Source organism: Gopherus evgoodei, chromosome 6 (genome assembly GCF_007399415.2).
Source record: "Gopherus evgoodei ecotype Sinaloan lineage chromosome 6, rGopEvg1_v1.p, whole genome shotgun sequence".
Lineage (NCBI taxonomy): Eukaryota > Metazoa > Chordata > Testudines > Testudinidae > Gopherus > Gopherus evgoodei.
This window is the reverse complement of record NC_044327.1, coordinates 40921297-40944107: the sequence shown is the minus strand read 5'-3', so window position 1 is coordinate 40944107 and position 22811 is coordinate 40921297. Positions and strand designations below refer to the sequence as shown.

General features: G+C 43.3%; 1 protein-coding gene across 5 annotated transcripts in view; it reads left to right on the top strand.

The window, feature by feature from the left end:
- FAM189A2 (family with sequence similarity 189 member A2) overlaps positions 1-22419 on the top strand; it is a 50660-nt gene extending 28241 nt beyond the window's left edge. For 2 of the 5 annotated variants that reach the window (XM_030567629.1, XM_030567625.1), the window contains exons 7-12: positions 8247-8376; positions 9776-9854; positions 13799-13834; positions 14074-14232; positions 17465-17754; positions 20950-22419. In XM_030567629.1, coding sequence (XP_030423489.1) covers positions 8247-8376; positions 9776-9854; positions 13799-13834; positions 14074-14232; positions 17465-17754; positions 20950-21153 — 898 coding nt within the window. In that variant the 3' untranslated portion in view covers positions 21154-22419. The remainder of the gene's footprint in view (positions 1-8246; positions 8377-9775; positions 9855-13798; positions 13835-14073; positions 14233-17464; positions 17755-20949) is intronic. The other 3 variants (XM_030567626.1, XM_030567628.1, XM_030567627.1) reach the window with 3 other exon arrangements.
- The last annotated feature ends 392 nt before the right edge of the window (positions 22420-22811 follow it).

Below are 22811 nucleotides of genomic sequence, written 5' to 3'. Positions count from 1 at the left end.
TGTGACAAGAGAAAAGTGCTCTTGTGTTCTGGAGATCTCTGGCTGCCAGAACTGTTCCCTTTGGGGGGTCACTGCAGCTGGTGTATCCTAAAGTAGCCCTAAGACTGCATCACTGCAGAATTAACTAGCATGATCGGCACACAGGCCGGTGTACCTGGGTTAGTCTAGCCTAGGTGTGAGCTGCACTGCAAAGTCCTACTTACGTTACTGGGCCCAGACTAGTCCTGCATTCACTTGTTTGTCTCTAGGACTTCTGGGGTGGTAGCTCATAGCTTTCAGTGCTGCAGTAAGATGAATCACTCCATTCTCACTAATGAATTGTGGGAGAACTTGTCTGTCCTTCTGGGCCCATGGATGGAATTTTGTGAAAGCTTAGGAGGGCTGTCAATATAAGAGTGGTTTAGCCTGCATCCTCACTGCACAGTGGGCAGGTTAATAGCCCCAGCGAAAGCAGCATTTGGGCTTTAGCCTATAGCTTCAGATGAGCCAGCTAGCCCAGAATAAAGCACCACCAAACTTAGGAGAAAGGGTTTTTTGTGTGGACAGGACGGGATTAGGGGCAAATCCTGAGTAAGAGCCTAGCTTAACTCTGCTATGAAGACTTACCCTAAATTGACTGGACCAGAGTCTGGCAGTGTGAGGATCAGAAAGTTGCAAAGTTACCAGTGTTGCCCCTTTCCCAAGATGTGCCAGGCACCAAATGGACAATCCTGATGATCTGTGAGGACAGCATGTCCTGAGGCCTACTGTAGGCCATAGAGGTAGAGATTAGTCATTTCAGTTCAATGAAGGGCTTTGTATTTTATTCCCAAACAGAAAGAGAGGATTTCAGTTTCCAGGGCTGCCAAACTTAGATAAAGAGACGATCTCTGCCCTGGAGGGTTTATAATATAAAAGACTCAAACAGACAAAGGGGACACAGATCTAACATACAGTCAAAAGAACATGATGTGGAACAGACACAGCCTTGTGTTAGATACATATTTTATTGTTGTTGTGCTTTCTTGTTGGTTTAATTATTTATTGGGAGTGGGGGCAGAGGTAGGGTGAGGGGAAATGGCAGACATGGAGGAGTTAGTACCAGGGAGCCAGAGAAGGAAGGAAAGGGGAGAGGAACAGTCGTATCTCATCACTGCCTACCCATGTTCATTAGGCAGGGTTTAGAAGGCATTACAGCAGAAGTGAGTCTTAAGGAGGATAAAGTAGTAGCTGTGTGGCTTTTACCAGGGAGTTTTCCAATGGGTAAAGGTCGGAAAGAGAAAATAGGAAGGTGTTCTTTAGTACGTTAGCGTCAGACCCATAACAATATAAGTTGTCTTTTTCAAAAGTATGTTAAAAATCATGTAGTAAATCCAGCAAGTTTCAGTTTTGTTTGTAGGTTTCCACCCCAGAGGCCAGTTTATGCTTCTTGTTGTAGGATTAGGGTCATAATCTCACTGTGGCTCAGTTCCCTTTCTGTAAAATGGGGAAATAATATTTCCATTCTCCCACCCTTTGTCATCTTAGATAGTAAGCTCTTCAGGGCAAGAGCTGTCTCTCTCTGTACATACAGCACCTACTACAATGGGGCACAATGTTATTTGAGGCCTGTAGCCATTACTGTAATACAAATACAGTAACTCCTCACTTAACACAGTTATCTTCCTGAAAAATGCAACTTTAAGCAAAACGATGTTAAGCGAATCCAATTTTGCCATAAGAATTAATGTAAATGGGGGGGTTAGGTTCCAGGGAAATTTTTTTCACTGGACAAAAAACTATATATTATATAGATATACACACAGTATATGTTTTAAACAAACAGTTTAATACTGTTCACAGCTATGATGATTGTGAAGCTTGGCTGAGGTGGTAAAGTTAGAGGATGGAAGAGGGAGAGATATTTCCCAGTGAACGCCTTGCTGCTAAATGATGAACCAGCACTCAGCTGAGCCCTCAAGGGTTAATACGTTGTTGATTATGTAGCCTCTCACACAAGGCTGCACGAACATGAGGGAGGGGAGATAGCATAGCAGACAGAGACAGACACACACCTTGTGTGTGGGGGGAGAGAGAGAGATGCACACTGCCCCTTTAAGTAAGCTGACCCACTCTTAAGTGCATTGTCTTTTTAAGTGGATCAGGAAGTTGAGACAGCAGCTGCTGCCCCATGCTCTCTCTATCTCTCTCCGTCCGCTTCCCCTCCCTGCTCTATATGGAGAAGGGCGGGGTGAGCGGGGTGCAGGAGCAGGGGGGAGGGGAACACCCTGACATAACCCCCCTTTCCCCCCGCTGCACAGCAAGCAGGAGTCTCTGGGAGCAGCTCCAAGGCAGAGGGCAGGAGCAGCACATGGCAGTGTGGGGAGGGACAGCTGACCTGCTCCGCAATTGATAGCCTGCTGGGCGACTGCAGCACAGGGAACTTAGGGGAGCGGGGAGCTGATATGGGAGCTGCTGGTCCACCCTGGTTCCAAGCCCTCACCGGCTAGCTGCAATGGGCTGCTCTTCCTGCCAGCAGTGGACAAAGCAGGCGGCTGCCAAACAACGTTAGAAGGGAGTATTGCACAACTTTAAACGTGCATGTTCCCTAATTGATCAGCAATGTAACAACAAAACAACATTAACCAGGATGACTTTAAGTGAGGAATTACTGTAATAGATATCATAGATGTTTCAAAAAAACCCACCCGTGAATATTTGTAATAGTCACAGATTTAGAGTATGGAAGAAATTCCTCACCAAATTACATCAGTTTAAGGTAGGTCACAGTATGGCACTAAAGGACAGAGAACTGCTGGGGATGTTGTCTGTGAGATGCTAGATATAACCAAGGTTGTGACCCTTGTACCTATTAAAGATCCTATGGGGTGATCCCATGTACTTTTCACAAGTGTGTGTATAATAACTCTTGTGTCTTAGGCAAAAGCAAACTAGGTTAATTACATTCTGAGAGGAAATTAGGGCAGGCCCTAAAATAGCAGTTTCTGGCACCTGTATTCAGTTGAGTGCTTCCAGGCAGAGCTTCAGATCCTTTAGTCTCAGAATTGTGAGGTTTTATTTTTTGTCATTTTACAGTAAGGACTTTCATTAGGTAAATAAAATATTCGTATTGCTATTAATCTGTTCTAGAGATGGGCTTCAGGCTAGCAGAAAATGGAAATATAATTTCATGACTTGCTGGTGAAAAGGGTGATTCTGTGGTTTTACGTGGGCTGTGTTCAGTTCTGCTGCTTTTTTGATGGTGTAGCGAGCTCAGAAGTAGAAAGCAACAGACAGATTTAATTTCCTCTCTTGGGAGACTGGGAAACATGACTCACCCTAGTTCAGATCCACTGTGTCCAGCAATGTGTGATTTAGATTTGACCTGACCTTTTCTCCTCCATTACCCTGTCCCTCCCCCTGTTTGTGTATTGAATGCCAAGCAGGCTCAGTGACCTGCTTTTCTATCCTGGTACTACAGTGGTTCAGCTTCCAAAATCAGATCAGCTACCTCCAGGCGATGGAAATGCCATCAGTGAAGCACATTTGGGGAACTTCCAAAACAGAGATATCTCTAGTATAAAGGAAACATTGCAGAGACCAAACTGCATGCCAAGTACACATTTGGATTGAGCACACATCCTCCTCCACCCTTCAAATTGCAGAGCCAAATCCATTGTTTTTGAAGCCAGTGGATTTTTGTTTGTTTGTGCTCTCCCTGAAACCTTTTTAATTTCTTATTTAGTGCCAGACACAGGAAACCAACTAGCATTACAGATGCGGTATGTTTTACTCCTACTTGTAATCTTGTTGTTTTACAAGGAAGCAGATACAGTAATTAAGTAATTTTTCAAGATTAGCATAATAGCAGTAACTGTTCTAGATTAGATGGGACCTTCCACAGGAAGAATATGGTAGAAAGGAAACACCCAGATGATATTTTTCTGGGTGCACACTTAGGGGCTGGAGGGAGTTCTTCCTCATGAGGCCATTAACTCCATTGATGTTTGGCTTTAAATTTTATTGGGGGTTGGAGGGATTCCCCACAATGAAGATCAAGTTATTTAAAAAACAAAAACCCCTCATGATATTAAAAACTCATCATGCATTTTCAAACCTTAGTCCACATCCTGGTGACTGATGTTGTTTTTATGGTCACTGGACTTGCCACCATCATCAAATCTAAAGAGATTCTGGGAAGTCAATGTCCCAGTGACATGGTTGAACTGTGAGTATGACAACGCCACCCTCAAGTTTAGTTTTGCAGCTCTTGAACCTCCAGCCAGCATGATTTAAAGAGATGTCAGTCCCTGGCTTTTTAGAGCAGTGGTTCTCAAGCTTTCCAGATTACTGTATTCTTTTCAGGAGTCTGATTTGTCTTGCATACCCTAAGTTTTAGCTCACTTAAAAACTACTTGCTTACAAAATCAGACATAAAAATATCACAGCACACTATTACTGAAAAATTGCTGACTTCCTCATTTTTACTATATAATTATAAAATACATTGATTGGAATATAAATATTGTACTTACATTTCAGTGTGATACTTGAGCCTGTTTTTCACTTATGAGCCTTGTCTGAACCCTAAGCCCTGCCACCTGGGGCTAAAGCACGTCACTTAGCTTCATGTGGCCTCCTGTGCTGTGGGGCCCCAGGCAGTTGTCCTGCTTGCCACTCCCTAATGACAGCACTGCACTTGTGACTCCCCCCTAAACCCATCCCATGACCCATCCTGAGAGCTGCAATCTCCAGGTTAAGCAATACTGATCTAGATAAGTTGAGTACTCTCTGGAAGACCCCCTGGTTGAGAACCACTGATCTATGGTGCTTTAGTCATCAGCCATGCTCCAAGAGGAAGGCATATAACCATGGCAGTAGAATCCACAAACTTATAAATGAGGCAAAGAATTGCTTGAAGTGGATGGCACTTGGCCACTGCATGAACAGTGATGTTCTCCCAGAAGATGAGATGAAACTCATCTTGGAGAAAGCTCAAACATTCAGTAAAGCATTTGAAGATGTGGAGAAGGCAAACAGAAAAGAGAATGGAAGCACAGAATGGTCTGGTAGCACCCAGTGACTCCATCATTGTTTGCTAGAGCTTGTTTAGAACTCTTCTCACTCTGCCCCTCTCCCCCTAGGAGCATAGGGAAAAGGGGAGCTCGAGAATGCCTCGCACACACCTATTTGGACACCCCAACCCTCAGTCTCAGGGCTCTGTATCTAGGACATGAATTGAGACTGCTTGTTTTTCAATTCCCCAACCTGGTTTTGAGTGTTAGGCTCTGGCACGCACTGATGGTGTCTATTCTGCATTCTCCACCCTGATCTCAGTGGTTGTGGCATTCACAAAGCATGGCCATTCTCGAGGACTTACAATGTGTCTGTGGTATCTGAACCGAACAGCCCCTCTTTGGTCTTAGGCTTGTTTGCCTAAGTCATGCTCATTCTCAGCCCCCTTACAGTCACAGTGCTGTTTGCCTGTAATATGGAACAAGTTGACCCGGTCTCAACTCCCCTCTGTCTTAGCACTAAGGGACTTGGGTGTTATCTTGACATTTGTGCTGCCCCAAATCATAGTTAAATAAAGTCGAACAGCTCCAACAGGAAAGACTGAGGACACTTCCTGTTCAAATGAAATGCCTTTGCCTGCATGTAATTTAGCTTTGCATGGCCTCCTGTGGCATGGGGCCCTGAGCAATTGCTCTGCTTGTCACCTATTGCCAGCACTTCACTTGCAACCCCCATAAACCTAGCCCATGATTCCTCACTGGGGACTGCAACTACCAGCATGAGAAGCACTGATCTAGATGAGTTGAGTACCCCCTGGAAGACCTCTGAATACCCCCAGGGGTACGTGTACCCTTGGCTGAGAGCCTTTAGAGGAAGGAGATGATAAAGGTTCCAAACCTTTTTGCTCTAAAGCCACAACCAGTAGAGAACTATGTCATAGTCTGGGAGCATGTACCAGCTCTAATGAGCATTGGATTCCCATACAAAAAAAGTGCTGGGCCCAGTACACTATTATTTTTCTACCCTCATGTAGTCCCTACTCAGAAAGCTACCCCAGCCCTGCCTTGTGATTTTTAGCATAAGATTTTACTGCAAATGAACGTCTTAATCTGTAAATGTCTTCCACCTTTGATGCTCTCACTGAGATAGTCTGATGGCTTCTCCACTTCACTAAAATCTTGGGGCAAGTCCTGTGACAACAGGCATTTGTACTGTGATGCAGATGCTGGTAAAGGAGAATAGAAGGAATCTCTCTTGATGGACAGGGAAATATTGCCTAGAATAAAAAGTTACATAAATAGTGATCCTAGTTCCTCACTTAAACTGAAACAAATTCCATGAGTCACTACTATTTGAATTTCTCTCACCACCATAAAATAAATAAATTAAATCATGAACAGAGTAAAAAACAAACACACAGAACCTGCCCCCCAGCATTCATGGAAACTGCTTAAGTATTAAACAGAGGAACTCTTTTTTAATGCTTTTTTAATCCTATGTCCCCAAGTAAAATTTTACATAATGTTGAATCCAAGATTCTATATTAACAAACACAATAGGAGCACCTTCACTAGATAAGATTAGATTAGTTTTAGAATAAAACTGAAAGGTTCAGTAAGACCTTTCCTTACATGAAGTAAATGTACAGGGGACACACGGTCCATTATCATGGGTGATATTAAAACATATAGAATACCTGAGAATTGCCCAGAGATCATGTAAAATTAGCCTCTTAATGTTCCTTTCTATTGTTCAACATAATGACAACTCATTATTTTTAGGGATGGCTGCAGTAGTTTGGTTAAAATGAGAACCAGCTTGAACTTCATGCTTTTCCCCAAAGTGAACTGATCCCAAACTTTTTCAGTTTTATAAAGGTTTGGTGAAGGAGCCACCTTGCTTTTCTTTCCCTGCTTCCCATTCCGTCTCCTTGACCATGAACCTTCACCAATTCCTAAGTTTCTTTCTCCTCCCATGTTGCAAGCAGCTAACTATGTTCCTCTTTTTCCCTCTGCAATTATTTTGAGGCATTTCCATTCCTGCTCCAGTTCGTCTGGATTTCCTCAATAGCACTTTCACAGACATTTCTCATCCCTCCACCTGTCCCACACAACCCACTGCCGCACCCCTCCCAACAGGCTCCCAAAATTTAGGGCAAGATGTGTCAAATATACAGCATATTTCTCTGCCATAGTCAGCTAGAACAGCTCAAGCCACAAAGTTTGGACTGGATCTGGACTTGGGGGCTCTGGTTTAGGCACAAACTCTATTGTCCACGCACCATATAGGGGATGCTTGTTGAATTCCTTCTTTTTTTTTTTTTTTTTTGGGTGAGCTATTGCATGTGATATAAAATTATGTTCCCACAATCTGGAAATAGAAAATGTGAACAGCGGTTGGAGGTCAGTGAAAATGTGGATTTTAGTGGAGATTTCAAAACCCAGTGACTCTCAAAGTCAGTGCTTTGTGAGGAAACCAGCTCTTGAGATGTCAGTCACTAGTGTTTGTTTATTCAGATGTTAAATATGGCAGGATAATAACATGCAATAAAAAGTAACATTTACAACAACAGACTCAGCAGACATAGAAAACAGAGCTCCACTCCCTTATTTTGGCTTAGATATCTCTAAGGGAAATGTAGGAGGGAAGGGCTGATCGAGATTTCTGTTGTACTTTTGGGTTACTGGGATCTCCTTGCATCAAAGACTCAATAGTGAGCTAATAGGATTCATCAATCATATCTGTGTCTACTTACTGACTAGTGTCAGGGCCTAACTTTTCAAAAGTAGACCCTAAGCTTGGTGCCAGTTTTTGTGTGCCTGTATTTAGATATCTAAGGCATATAGTCATGAGCACCTTTAAGAGTTGCTGAACTCCCATTAACTTCAGTAAGAATTAAATTCAGATCACAGATATCTAATTTTGGCTGCCTCCATTTTTGGATGTTCAGCCTGAGAGGATTATTTTTGAATGTTTGGACCCAAAACTCTCATATCTGCATGAACTGGATTCAGTATTAAACTGAGAGGGATTCTCCTGGGGGGAGTCTCTTCTTTGGCTGTTTCAAAGTCCTTGAGAAGATTCTGGAGGGGTGAGTCCAAGACATTAGTTTCCCATAGCATTCTGGAAAAATCTCTTGCTGGTCTCTGAGTTCATTAACTTTTACTGTGAGCCTGCATAGCAGAACCAATGAAATTCTTTAGCTAATCATATCTTTTTGCAGGTAGAAAGCTGCATGAAGGAGGAGAATAATACAAAATTATTTTTCCTAGGATGCTTGGATCGGATGTTATTCCATTACCGCATATTTATGGAGCTAGAATTAAAGGAGTTGAAGTGTTCTGTCCTTTGGATCCCCCTCCTCCATATGAAGCTGTGGTGAGCCAGATCAGCTGTGAGCAGGTACAGTCCATGGGATTCTAGCAACCTAACTTTCTTTACTACAGAGATAAGATTGAACTGAGAGCTAGAAGAACTGAATTTATACATCTAGTAGTTCTCTATTTGAGAACAGTAGGATAGTACCTTTGGGTTACATAATTTTGTATCACTGCAAACATCAGTAGGTAAAGTCTACCAGACTCACTTTTGCAGATAGTGGGAAATCTAGCAGACATTTCTCTCATTTGGATTCTTAAGCATTTGTGGGGGGCATTTTTTAAAAGCAAGTAAAACTGGATACAACTTTCAAATGGATCATTCCTAAACATAAATCCATTAGCCTTTCACATATTTCTCCTCATTGCTGTTAGCATATTTGCTAGTGACAGCAGCTGTTTTCATGTAAAGCAGGCTATGCTGCTCACAACCCTCCTCATCTTATAATGAAACAAAGTCCACATCTTCCTGTAGCTCCTTTTTAGGTCAATATAACTCTGCAGCCATTCGTGGCGGTCTTCTGTAATGCAAGCACCAGGCTAAGGAAAGGATTTGCCTTGTGGAGGAGTGAATTAAACTGATCTTGGAGTGTTGAGTACTTGTAATTGAATGTGATTGTTCCTGACACGTGTACCACTACTCATGCAAATAGTGATCGGCAAACAGAACTACTGATTCTCTGCTCGTACATGCAGAGTACCGCAGAAACAGTGAACTCATGGCTGGAGAGGGGCAGACGTGGAGGTGGGAGTTCAAGCTCTGCTGGGTGATCCCACTTCCCCCAGAGCCTTTGGAGTCCCTTCCACAGTGTTGTAGCACCATGGGGTTTCTGTGGGGTGGAGTGGGAAGGAGCTGCTCTCCACAACATTCCCGCTCACTAATTAGGGGATACCAATGGTTGCAACTGTTTGAAACAGTAGTAACTCAGGTTCCACACCAGCAACCTTCTCACTAAGGAATTGTATATACAAGCATGGCAGTATACCCAGAGGGAAGGGGCCTAAAGGGCAGCATGGTGGGACAGCTCCTCAGTGGGAATGGGTAGTCCTTTTCCCTGGAGATCCGTGGGGCTGGGAGTGTTCACCCCACATCCTCACTGCTGCCCTAAATTCTTCTCACATGAAAGTGTTTCAAGGAAGCTCTGCAAGGTGTAATCGAGTCCTAAAACAGCTGCATAATAATATTGTCTGAACTGGACAATGGATGTCATTTCTAGAAATGTATCAGTCTGGTTGTTGCAGACGAATACATACGTACAGTATGTGATTATTTTTGTAAAGCATTGCTATGCACTGTTGAGCTGTTGTGGTTTCACTGTGGTAGATGCTGCTATCTCTACATGGTAAATGTTTTTAAAGTGCAAAGAGAACTTTTCAAAGGAAAGAGATTAACAGTTTTTACTATTGCTAATTTTGTATGCCAGGGAGGTGCATTCCAAATTCCAGATGTGGCAGAAGCTGTCATTGGGCCACCGGAACCAAACGATACACAAGTCTCTCAAGGTAACTTAGACTGGTAGAACCTTTTTAAGCAATCCAAGCTATCTAGCCCAGAGTTTCACACCAAAACTAATTGAACAAAGCTGCAGCAATATCTTGCTATGTGCTTATTGCTTTGAGGATGGGCACAGATTTACAAGCCTACAGATACAGAATGGCACATAAAAAAAAAAAATCTTTAAAATGCCAGCGAGTTAGCTGTTATCCACACACTAGAGGGTGAGCTAGGATTAGCAATTGAATTAGAGAGCAATGTGGTGGAAAAGCATTTTTCTTTTTTATAAATATCTAGCCTCAGTGTTCCCCTGTCTGTGCCATGGCATGGGTGGTGTCCGGATACTGCTGTGGTATGTATAGCCCATTGTGGCTCATCACAGTGCAGTGTCTCTAAACTGGGACTTCCTCTTTAGCTTGGTCTGCACTGGAAAAATTACCCATTGCTGACAATGAGCATGAGCAAGGGGTGCAGTTGAACATGGCTGGACCAACAGTATAGGCCAGGACAAGCTCTATTTAACAATGTTTTAGAAAACCAGGGTTGAGGGTTGTTCTAAGTAGGTTTTAACCTCGTTTTACTAAATTAACTCTGGATGTAGTTTGTCTTGGTCTAACTTGCAGTTAAACTACATTCAGTGCCAGTTCGTCTACACCCGTTGCTGACACCCAATCAGCAGTGGGAATCAGAGGACTGGAATCAGAGGACTTGAAGGGACCTCGAGAGGTCTTCTAGTCCAGTCCCCAGCACTCAAGGCAGGACTAAGTATTATCTAGACATAAATGTACCAGTTGGTCTGGAACCTCTGAAAACAAGCACTTCTGTTCCTCTAAGACATGCTGTGTAGCAGTGAGACAAACAGAGAGAAATACAAAAGGCTGGTAGTGACCGCATGAGGCTAAATCCTGAGGTACTTACTTACATAGGCAAACTCCTATTGCTTCCCAATGGCATGTTGCCTGAGCATGAACTGAGTGAGGATCTTGGAACTTCACTGCATAATGAGCAACCAAGCTCTGAGAACAGAGCACAAGAAGACTATAGTGTAGGTAAGGCCAAGATTATGTCATGGAGGTCATGGACGTCACGGAATCTGTGACTTCCAGCGACTTTGTGACACTGGGGGGCCCCACAGCTGACCAACTGCTGCCGGCAGTGGGGGACCCCGCAGCAGCCCAGCATCCGTGAGCGGCAGGGGACTCCTGCAGTGGCAGGTGGCAAGACCCCCACAACTGACTGGCTGCCGTCTCCACTGTCAACCCCTGAGCTGCCCAGCCACTGCTGCTGGCAGGAGTCCCCCCTGCAGTGGCTCAGCCGCCACAGGCAGCCAGGACCCCCCCGCAGCTCCCAGCCAGCAGCAGCAGAGGGACACCAGAACTGCTCAGTAGCCGCGGTGGCCCCTCCCAGCTCCCCAGGTACCACCACCACTGGCAGGGAGCCCCCTACAGCTGCTTAGCGTCTGCGAGCAGCCAGCCCCTCCCCATGGTGCCCAGCCAGTGGCAGCAACAAAGGGAACCCCAGAGCTTTTCAGCAGCTGTAGGGGTCCCTCCCCAGCTGCTACTGCCCTGGCAGTGCCCCCCTGCAGCTGCTTAGCTGCTACAAGCAGCTGCCCCCCCAACCGCCTGAAGTTCCCAGCTACCAGCAGCTGCAGCAGAGTGACCCTGGAGCTGCTCAGTGGCCAGGGCAGGGGGCCCCCTCCAGCTCCTCTGCCACCGTGGGCAGTGGGGGACCCGTCCCAGCCACTGGGCAATAGGGTCCCTGCCGCTCCCAGCTGCTGCAGCAGGGGATAGGATGCTGGACCCTCCTCCCTCCCCATTTTGTCAGGGATGTTTTTAGTAAAAGTCAGGGAAAGGTCAGCTTCCAAGATTTTTTGTTGTTGTTTACTGCCCGTGACCCAGCCATGACTTTTACTAAAAATACTCATGACAAAATCGTAGCCTTAAGTATAGGCAATTGGCATACATTATATGAAAGATCATTCTGTGTTGCCTGCAGTGTCTCCAGAAAAGAAGCTGTAATCAACTTCTTGCTAATATTTCAAATCCACTTTAAGACCCAGTACAGCTGTAGTCACATACACATGTTCTAATCTGCATGGTTCTGTGATTATTAAAAAGTGTCTTGGCCATTTAAATCTCAGAATGTCTGTAAGTTCTGATACTACAGGAAACGGAGGTCCAGATCAAAGGTATTTAGGCATGTAACTCCCATAACTCTGCCTAAATACCACTGAGGGTCTGTGCTTGCCTGTCTTGATAAAGAAAGGTGTCAATTCCATGGGTGGGGGCCTGTGCTTTAGGGTAACCTTCCTTCTCTTTATGGTTGTGCAGACAGAGGAAGATGTAATCTAATGAGGAGGTTTGCTAGTTTCATGAAAGAATCTGAGTGGAATGATTTCGTATGATCTCTCAGTTTTTGGAGGAGAACAAATATATATAATGCTGCGTTTATGCCTGGCATACTGTAGCTGCTTCCAATATAAACTCAGCACAGTCAGAAAAGTGGGTGTTACTGGCAGGGAAGAGGGCATGGTTAAGGCAGCTGGGGCATGTGCTGATTCAGTTCATTCCTTTGGCAGCAGTCACCAGCAAGACAGATTTGTCCCTTCCCCTTTCAGCTATGGAGTCCCTGGTGGAAATAGTTTCCCACCCCCAGCAGAACCTCTGAGGGAGGCAGCAGTGAAGCATCGCCAGATGGTGCAGCAGAGATCCATAGGCCAGCTAGTGTGTATTTGGCCCATAGGGCCTGAGATTTCTCCTTCTGACGTAAATGGGAGTTTTCCAACTGATAGCTGGGAGAGCAGGCTCAAGCCCTTTATTGACAGCAGATGACATGTGGCAGTTACCCTTCATCACCATGTAATCCTAGAAGCAAGTATACTTCTGCTGTCATCCCAGCTTCTAGCTACTGTAATCTTTTTACCTTGGGGATTTAGAAGGTTGAAACTAAGATTACAGATAACTAGACATCAGAGAGTCACTAGACCAAATTAATCGCTGCCTTTATTTAAAACACATTTCACTGCAGTAACACTCTTGCAAATTGTAGGATCGTTACTGTACTGTAATACTCAAAGGTTAGTGTAACTCCACTGGCTTCAGTTCAGTTACACCAGGGAGGGGCTTGGCTCTTTGATTCTATTCTACCCATTTCCTGATTCCTTGTCTGCTCTAGTTTGTCACTGTGTTGTCTCTCGCTTTTGAGCTGTCCCCACTCCAGCTTTCCAGGTTGATAACTGCCTTTATGCTTCACCTCATTGCTTCCTGCTGTTATCTGGATTTCCTAGGCTGCAATCAAGTACTGGACCAGACGCTACAGTCAACAAATAAAAACACTCCCCTGCTTTTTCAGTGATTTCAATCACTGTGGCTTTTCTATTATCCAGACAAAGTGATGAATCACCGTTCCTCAGGTTCTGAAAAAGAGATTTACTCTCTTCCCCAACACAGACAAGAATATTTTGTTTCCTTGCAAGGTACCAATTGCTGTCAGAGATGGTTACAAAATGAACATCCAGGAAAAACATCCATCTGCATCCCCTTTCAGATTCTCTGCAACATAATATATTGCACCACTTGCTGTCACAATCATATGGTCTGTATTATAGTGGCATATGAGTCCGTGGAGCAGGGGACCTGATGTTTGATTAGAAGGAAAGAAAATGAATGAACAGAAATATTTTCCTGGGATCTCTGTATCTTAACTAAGGAGAATATGAAACTGGATTTTGAAACATAGCAAACTGGTGTGCAAATGGCTGGATTTTAATACAAATCTGTAAACACAAGTATTGGGTTCTCTGGTTTCTCAAAATATGTCAAATGCCATCATACTCAGATATAGCCACTGAAATGCAGGACTTCAGCTAATTATTTTTTTCTTTCTCTAAGAAGGTTTGAATCTTGGTATCTTCCAGGGGTGCTGACCAGTTTGTTCTGATCTTAACTTTCAGCTAAACAATTTGGCAGCAGTTCAACTGTGCCGACTGGTGAGTTTGACACTGCTTGTAAAAAGTGGGTCATTTTTTTTTTACAAGGCCTCTGAGGAAGATTTTTAGAGCTGTATAGGCTTCAGATTTTTCTTTCTTCAAGCCCTGCAACTTCCATTGAGATCAATGGCAATCATTAATGTGTCCCTTAAGTACAAGTTTAATCTGTTATTTGCTGGAGGATATTTCATAACTGGTTTATTCTGGTTTGTTTTCCTTCATCTTTACCTGTTATGCAGTAGGTGGGGATATTCCTGACTCTTTCAGTAGAGAGAGCCTTTCACCTTCAAATCCGAGCTCAGCGCCTGCGGAACAAAAGCCTGCATGCAAGAGAGCCTTCAACCCTCTGAGGAAGAGATCAAAAAGCGACCCTGTGCTACACGGCTTGCCACCTAGAGGTGATTAATTTGCTATATCAATACTCATTTTCTTAAGGCTGTATTTGTCAGTCTATGCCAGTGCCTTGAATTTGATATAGCAATCTGCCAGATGTTGAATGTATCATATAGAGGCTTTGGGGAGACCACAAGAAAACAAGTATACAAGTTGAGAGCAAACATGTACACTCCCTTCCAAAGATGTGTATTAGCACTTTTAGCTTCTACATCTGTTTTTTTTGGTATTTGTAGCTACTAGTAAAAAAGGGGAAAATACTGGGTGTTTTTCCCCTTTCAGTGTATTTATTTTTCACTTAAGTGATAATTGCATCTAATGAGCATGTTCTATCTTTGTTTCACAGAGATGTCAGCAATTTTTGAGCCACTGTCTCCTGCCCACTCACTCTTCCCCACCTTATAATCTCAGTACCCTTTCATTAACAGCATCTACATTCTCACTGGTCTCAAGCCCAGGTCCGGATTTCCACTTAGGCACAGTAGGCACGTGCTGAAGATGCTGTACCTAGGGGCGCATAAGGTATAAATCCAGCCCTGCCCAAACCTAAGGAGACACTACTGTTTCCATGGACATCTGCTGCAGGATTGGGTGCTCTGGGATGTGCTGGTTACAGCTCATTCCCCTTTGTAGGTCTAAAAATCCCCACTAACTACAGCCTCCCACCTTTCAGTCTGGGTTGCTGGAATTCTACCAGGAGCTGCTGATGCGTATTAAATTCTCACAAAATAAATTATGTGTGGGTTTTAATAACTGATGCTTGCTTAGGATAATAAAATAACTTCAATTTCTGTTTGTCTTTAGCATTTAAGGAACCTGTCACTATGTTGTACTTACCAGTCTATATAGCATTCAGCATATTCTCATCTGATCATCTTTCCCCCCCAGGTTCATGTTTTTCTCCTGCATGCATTTTTTCCATTCCATCTTTTTTCCTCCTCCTCTTCTTTCATGGTGCTCCTGAAGCAATGGTTAAATGGCATGAAACAGTCATCTATTAATAGCAGATTAGATATGGTGGAAGCAGAGGATGCTCTGTGCTGCACATAAAAGCAGCTTTTAGGCACTTAAAACCACGCCATCAGGAACCCAGTTTGTAATTGTTTCTATACAGTGTGGCCTTGAACCACCTCAAAGTGAAATACTCAGCTGCAGCAGAGATGGAGGTCAGCTGCCGCACTAACTAGGGAAGTCACTTCCATTTAGTTTGAGCTCCCTTGATGAGAGGTACCGGAGTTCCTCCTGGAATTATTGTTATCCCTGGCATAATGCTCGCATTACAGAACTGCCTTATTAACCCAGGGGTGCTTTTCTCATCATCAAAACACAGTAGTAACAATTTTTATTTACACAACATGCCTTGGAATAGATTTTTTTTCCCTGTTAAGTTCTCCCAAAGTCCATGGGAGTGGAATCTTCAATAAATTAAAAAACCAACAACAAGATGTATGGTTGTTTTTTAACAAAAAATCTGGATGGGTCATAAGCAATCTTCCTGATCAATGATTATTATTACCCACAGAAGAAACTACAGAATGCATTAGAACATGAAAGGTATGATATAGCTTGCAGGAGTATGCAAAATAAACAAAGGAGCTATGACTGTATTGGCATTAGTTGTCTGTCTGGTTATGCCTGGCCTCAGGTTCCTTTCTTTTCCATACATTTGTCAAAATGAACAGCTGCAATGTCTTAGTGGTATCAGAATACAGTGGGAGTGGGGAAAAAATCAGTGGTACTTATGTTAGAAAGGGAAACTACTATTCACAAATTGTGAAAATCACTGTAGTTTAGAAGAGATCATACAGGCCCTGAACAGTACTTAGACCCCATGAAGGACCTTTGGTGTAGAGAATGCAACAGCTTAGTTTAATCTGTGGATCTGTCTACCTGGTAAATTACTGCATGGCAAATGCACCAGCTTGCTGTGCAGTAACCCACCATGTGGCCCCTGCTACAGCACAGTGTAAGTGCCAGACTGCGGCTTAGTATACTACAACTTTCACGCTGCTTTAGCAGGGTTCACACTGGTGAGTTACCGTGTGGCAAACTAGTGCACTGTAGATTCACACCTTGGCTTGCTATGCATCTACTCACTGTGCAAACAAGCCTTGTCCCATGATTCCTATGTCGTACAGAGTAGAATTAATGTTAGAAGGATTATAGAAGCCCTCTTTCTTTAATAAGTCAGTTGTTTCATGTTGACAGGCACAGCCCATTAACATGCTATCCTTGGGGGCATTCTGCCCCCCAAAATTAAAAATTCTGCTCAGAATATTTTAAAATTCTCAAAAATTCTGCAATAATTTTATTTATCAAAATAACAATACATAATCACCCAGTTTCAATTAATTTATTTCAAAATACCTGTCAGCAAGTATGTCTGTACAATACAGACACACACAAAATTTTTCCCAGGAGTAGAGTGTTAAAGAAATCCCTGTGACAACCCAGTTCCTATTTCTCTGCTCCCTTCCCCCACCCCCAGAGACCACCTCTGGGGCCAGACACCCACACCTCTTCCCCCCCAGAGCCCACCTGCAGGGCCTCCCCAGCTAATACAGCCAAACCCCCCTCCTTCCCAGAGTCCAACTATGGGGGCCCCCCCAGCCCAGATACTCACACCCCGTTCCCCCCTAGAGCCCAGCTGCAGAGCCCCTCCTTGCCAGCCAACTGTCCCCCCTCCACTCTCCAGAGCCCAAGAATCCAGAGGGAGAAACAGCCTGATAATCAGTCCCAGGTTGCATAGAGTTTCCTGCACGCCACCCTCTCCTCTCAGGGCATACTGGGAACTGTAGCTGCCAGAGCGGTAACTAGGAGAGAAAAGAGGGGTCTGCAGCCCTAAGAAAATGACAGAAGGACATGACCCACAGGCTGGAGTATGGGCTTGGCACAGCTACAATGTGGCCCTGATCCCTGTCACCTGGTTGGAGGCCCAGAGATATTTATTTTTCTTCCCTATGCATGTATAATTTTTCTCTTGCTCTAATGTGCATTCTCTACCTGAATAAACTTGACACAAAGCACAAATATGTATCTGAGGTGGAGGGGGGAATTGATGCATGTTACCACGGGTGCTAGCATGGCAATAATTAAATTTCAGTAGTTACCATGATGTCACCTTGTGCAATGTATCAGTGCTGAATTACTGTAAGTGCTGACATCACATTTTGACATTGTATTTGCAACTGCCCTGGTAAAGTAAATGGGCTTTGATTATTTTGTTTTTGCCTTCAGGTCCGGTACTAAGCTGTGAAGCTGCAACTCAGACTGAATTAAAACCAAAACTGGCCACTGTCATTTTGCGAAAAGGTTTGAGAGCAAGAGCTTTGAGAGCAAGACCCCGGTCTTTGGTAGACTACAAGTCATATATAGACACTAAGCTGCTTGTGGCAAGGTTTCTAGAGCAGTCCTCCTGCAGTATGACCCCTGACGTACACGAACTGGTGGAAAATATCAAATCTGTTTTAAAGTCAGATGAAGAACACATGGAGGAAGCCATCACCAGCGCCAGCTTCCTGGAGCAGGTAGCTTATTATTGTAGTTGGGATGAACCGGAGACCTAAATATTTCCTCACTTTGTTAATTGGCTTCTCTAGCACACAAGACACTGGTACAGTTTACAGCTGCATTCTCTGGATAGCAGCAAAAGTCAGAATTTGGCCTCTAGCAGGGTTTGCTGGTATGTCACGTTGGTTCTGGGAAAGAATGAGACGCCAAGCAGTGATGGATCTGAAGTACATTTGCAAAACACAGAGCTAACCAAGATTCAGGGTAGGGGAAGTGGAACAAGAAAACATTTCTCAAAATAGTGTGAACACCATGCATACATAAAATTAAGAGGCAGATGAATATTAGCCTCCTCCCCACCCCCAAAAACAGGGCAAAATCCCTTGTGGCAGAAACATGGACTACAAAGAGACATGAGAAATATTATACTTCACACAGAAAAAAGGTTGTAGAAGATTATAAAACAGTAAATTTATAACTTATAATTTATTACCACATTGCCAAAAAAAATCCAGTGTGGTATGTGTCCAGAGCTAATTGAATGTAGTGAAGACATAAAAATGTTAATTACTGCCACCATCTAAGAACATAACTAAAATATCTGTTACCTTCACATTTTACAAGTTACTGTAAAATAATTAAGCCTCTTGGTTTCTCTATAATCAGTTGTTTCTAGTGTGAGCTTTCTGCTACACCTTCCTGAAACTCCAGTGCCATTTTTAAAGCCAGTAGGCTACTTCACATTGACTTTGTTTTTTACAACTCAGCTGCAAATCACATTATGCAAAAATACGTCTGCATTATAAAAAGAGGCCTAGACTCATCCTTATTTCCCCAAGTCCTCAACCAGGGCTGGAACTGTCAGCAGCTTTCCAAAATGATTTCTATTTATCTGTATTATCATAGCCCCTAGGAGTCCAAGTCATGGTCCAGGACCCCACTGTGCTAGGTGCCGTACAAATGCAGAACAAAGAGACAGTCACTGCCCCAAAGAGCTTCTAATCTAAGTGTAAGGCAAGAGACAACAGGTGGATACCGACAGAGGCGGGAGTACAAGGAACAATGAGCCAATATTGGGCAGTATGGTAAGCAGTGCTTTCTGCACAACAGCTTTACCACTGTCAAGTTGTTTTTATAAGCATCATAGAAAAGGAGAGTTTTAAGGAGGGTGTGGACTCTATTACTCAGCCTTTATCACGGGACCAAATCAGACACCTAGAGAGAGGGAGACTTGTAAGCAAACCTCCTTACTTTCCAAAGCAGTCACTGCCCTGCTGTCCCAGTTTTAGATACTATAGGGTAGTAGTCTGCCTCTCTGGTGAGCACCCCAAGGTGGTTTGGCCTGGTTCCTCCCTACCAGTCACAGCCCTTCCAAGGCCAGGTATATGTGGCACTCCTTTCTGAATTCCAGGGCTGTCAGAAACGGCAAAGACCACTGCTGAGCATGTACTTCAGCCTCACTGATCCACAGCATAGAAGGCTAACTCCCCCAAGTCAGTGAGAGAAGAGGGCTGCTGCAGGTCTGTGAAACAGAGCCTGTGAGAAACCTAATGGGGTAGCTATCAAATCACCTGCCGCCTCCTCCCCTCCCCCCTGAAATTGTGCACACAAATCTGTATTTGTCCAACATCAACAATCAGCACACTTCAGTTTCAAAAGACATGCTGCTAAGTCATAACAAAATGTCTAGGACCAAGAAAGGCATAAAGCAATCCATCTCCTGACTCCCTGGCTTCTGCCTCAAGACTATCTTTCTTTCCCTCTATCCTTTATTCTCAGGGGAGCAGCTGTGTATTGTAACTTCTAGCAATCAGGTAGAGAATTACTCAATAAATACATGATATAAAACCCTACCAGAAGTGACCTCTCCCTTTTATTTATTCAGGGAATCTTGAACTAAATACAAAGTAACCTAGAGGAAATGCAGACAGTGCGGAACATCTTTATAGTAACAGGATGCGCACCCAGAAATTTTTAGTATAATTTGATACAGTCCACATATAGACCAGAGACTTTCTCATGAAATGTCTTGGGTACCCTGGAGACAGAGTGTTAAGGTTGGTGGATCTACAGCACAAGTGATTCTTTATCAAAATGGTGGGAAAGTCAATGGTTATAGTTCACATGGGGTTTATGCAGCTCTTTGGTATGCCTGGTTTCTTGCCCTAAGCATTTCACTTTGTGTTTTAGAAATTTCCTTAGCTTCACGTTGAAGCTGATACGTGGCTGATGGTTTCACCCAGAGCCATAACTTGGCTCAAGTTCAAGGAAAGGTTTGAGAAACTCGGCAGAAGTAGCCAAAATTGTGAAACTAGGACATTTTCTTTACAAAGGGTTCTTGCAGCTTTAGTCTTTACATAAGAATGGGTCTTTCAGACCAGATCATCCTTCTCAGAGCTGGTCTGAAAGATAGCTGGTGGTAGAAGTGATAGCTTCTGTAAGAAGGGAAGGCTAGAAATAAAGAAAAGTGGCAAATAATCACTCTTGGACCATTACTGAACATTATCTTACACTTTGGGTGAGTTAATATCAGGACACCTATGTTTTGAAATTTTTTGGGCGGGGCGAGACCAGGAGTGAAAATGTACTAATCCTGCACACATGCTGTGGGAAGTGGGGCGGAAGATGTTCCCATCCCCATGGCCCAAGCCCCATCGTGATGGGACCTATGTATGCTTTTCAGTGTAGTCCCTGCTGCATCATGATATCCATTAATGAACTGTCAGCAAGCCTGGCATAGAATCAGACCTGGAAGGGACCTCGAGAGGTCATCTAGTCCAGTCTCCTGCACTCAAGGCAGGACCAAGTATTATTCAGACCGTCCCTGACAGGTGTTTGTCCAAACTGCTCTTAAAAATCCCCAATGATGGAGATTCTACAACCTCCCTAGGCAAGCGCTTAACCACTCTGACAGTTAGGAAATTTTTCCTAATGTCCAACCTAAACCGCCCTTGCTGCAATTTAAACCCATTGCTTCTTGTCCTATCCTCAGAGATTAAGAAGAACAATTTTTCTCCATCCTCCTTGTAACAACCTTTTATGTACTTGAAAAGTACATGTGGTTATCTGAGAAATATTAGAGAAAGCTACAGCTTACAGCTTCCTACCCCCAGGAAGTTGGGCCAGGGATGACTTCAGTACAATATATTTTTAAAAGCAACAACTGAAAAACCAAAAGAAATTAATTTTAATTCTTTTCCATTTCTTTGAAGGTTATGACTCCAGCTCAGCCATCTACATCAAGGACACATACACTCCCATTTAGAAGACACCCAGGGATGCTGCACCTGGAGAGCTGTGGTGATCTGAGTACTTTCACTACATCAGAAAACAAGGTAGCAGAGAGGAGAACCCAGAGACTAGAGCACGAACGGCCCCATAGTCTCATTGGAGTTGTACGGGAAACTGTGCTCTGACTTGGTCTTGTTGCTTATCTGAGTTCCTGGGTGAGACAAACCAACAGGGCTGGAAAATCATCTCTGTCGAGCAGGTTGATAGGAATATCACAAATACATTTTTTCACGCGTTTGGAACTTCCCACTGGAGACTCTTTGAGAAGGTTAATTCTAGAAAACTTTTCTCTTTGTTCCCAGCTGGCTTTAAAACAAGGATATCCAGGTGCAATTAATTAGTATATTACTGGATCATTGTTTTTGGTGCACTGTTGTAGTTTTTCAGTTCTTGGAATTGATTAATTCTTGTTACTAAACCACATGTTATACAGTGGCTAAAGTTGAATGGCTATACTTTGACTTTTGAGGTAAAATTCATTCATTTTTGTCTTATTGGGGAGTGCAGTCAAATTCTTCTCTCATATCTGTATAAATCTGAAATGAAACCATTGAAGTCAATGGAACAGCTCCTCAGTTGAGTTCAGCTGAGCTAGGCCAATTTATACCCACAGTGATGCGCCCACTGGCTTTACTCCATACTAAAGCTGTGCAAACACTGCAGAACAGTATGTACTTTCACAAGTAGCCTTGGTGAAAGTGTTTCATGCTGCCATCTTGAAAAGTCTTTGGGTGTCAGTCATTTAGTCAGGGAATTGAAACACTATCCTGGGCTTTTAGTGACCTCAGCCACAGAGCACAAATAGTGAATCAGCAACAGCAGATACTCAAAGCACAGTGAACAGTTCATGAACAATCCATGAGCTGAAATACACTCACATCAAATATTTGTCATTTTGAATAATGTACAAATTCATGAGTCAGTCAGTTGTTTGCAAATAATTATGAGTGGAAAAAGGCACTAAATTTGTAAAATTGCTGACTACTAATAGTTTGGCAAATTCTATTGAATTTAAGACCAGAATTTAGCCCTATTTCTCTATTTTGGAAGGATACAGATAGTGATCCAAAGCCCTCTACAGCCACTGGGAATCTTTCCATTGGCTTTAATGGGCTTTGGATAAGGCTTATTGTTTGTAGCATCAAGGCTATTTATAGCAGCCTACAGCTTCCTGTATTGCAGCAAGATACATGTTGTCCTTTAAGTCGGATGATTAAATATTGCTGCTGTTATTGAAATGATAAAGCCTTACTTAGGGTAACTATTAAATCACTTTCCTTGGGAAAAACTAAAAGCTTTACACTGTAAGTGCTAATTAAGCTTGATTAGAAGATGAAAGATGATCCTTGCTTGAAGGAAGAGAAATAGTTAATAAAACTGTTTAATTTGTATATCTGGAATCAGTGTTTTTTTTAACACAGCTTGTTCATGCTAATGTTGATCTCTAACTAGAACCTTCTGCTTGGGGAAAGCAGCTGATGCACTCAGGCAGGTCCCTGCATCCATCTGAAGCTCAGAACAGAATCAGCACCTACCTTTTTAATAATAATTATCAAGTGGTAAAACTGAGCCCTCAGTTTTGCGGTGGGAAGATATAGTCATCAATGGGACAAATTATCCCCACCAGCAGCTGTAGCACCAATCAGTTATGAGCACCTTGGAAGCAACTGTCTAGTGTCAAAGTCATAATTGTTAGGTCATTAATCACTTAACTTTGCCCCAAGCTGTTCACTTGTAAATGATTAGCATCACTCACTGTGTTTTATAGAGATGTGCATGTCCG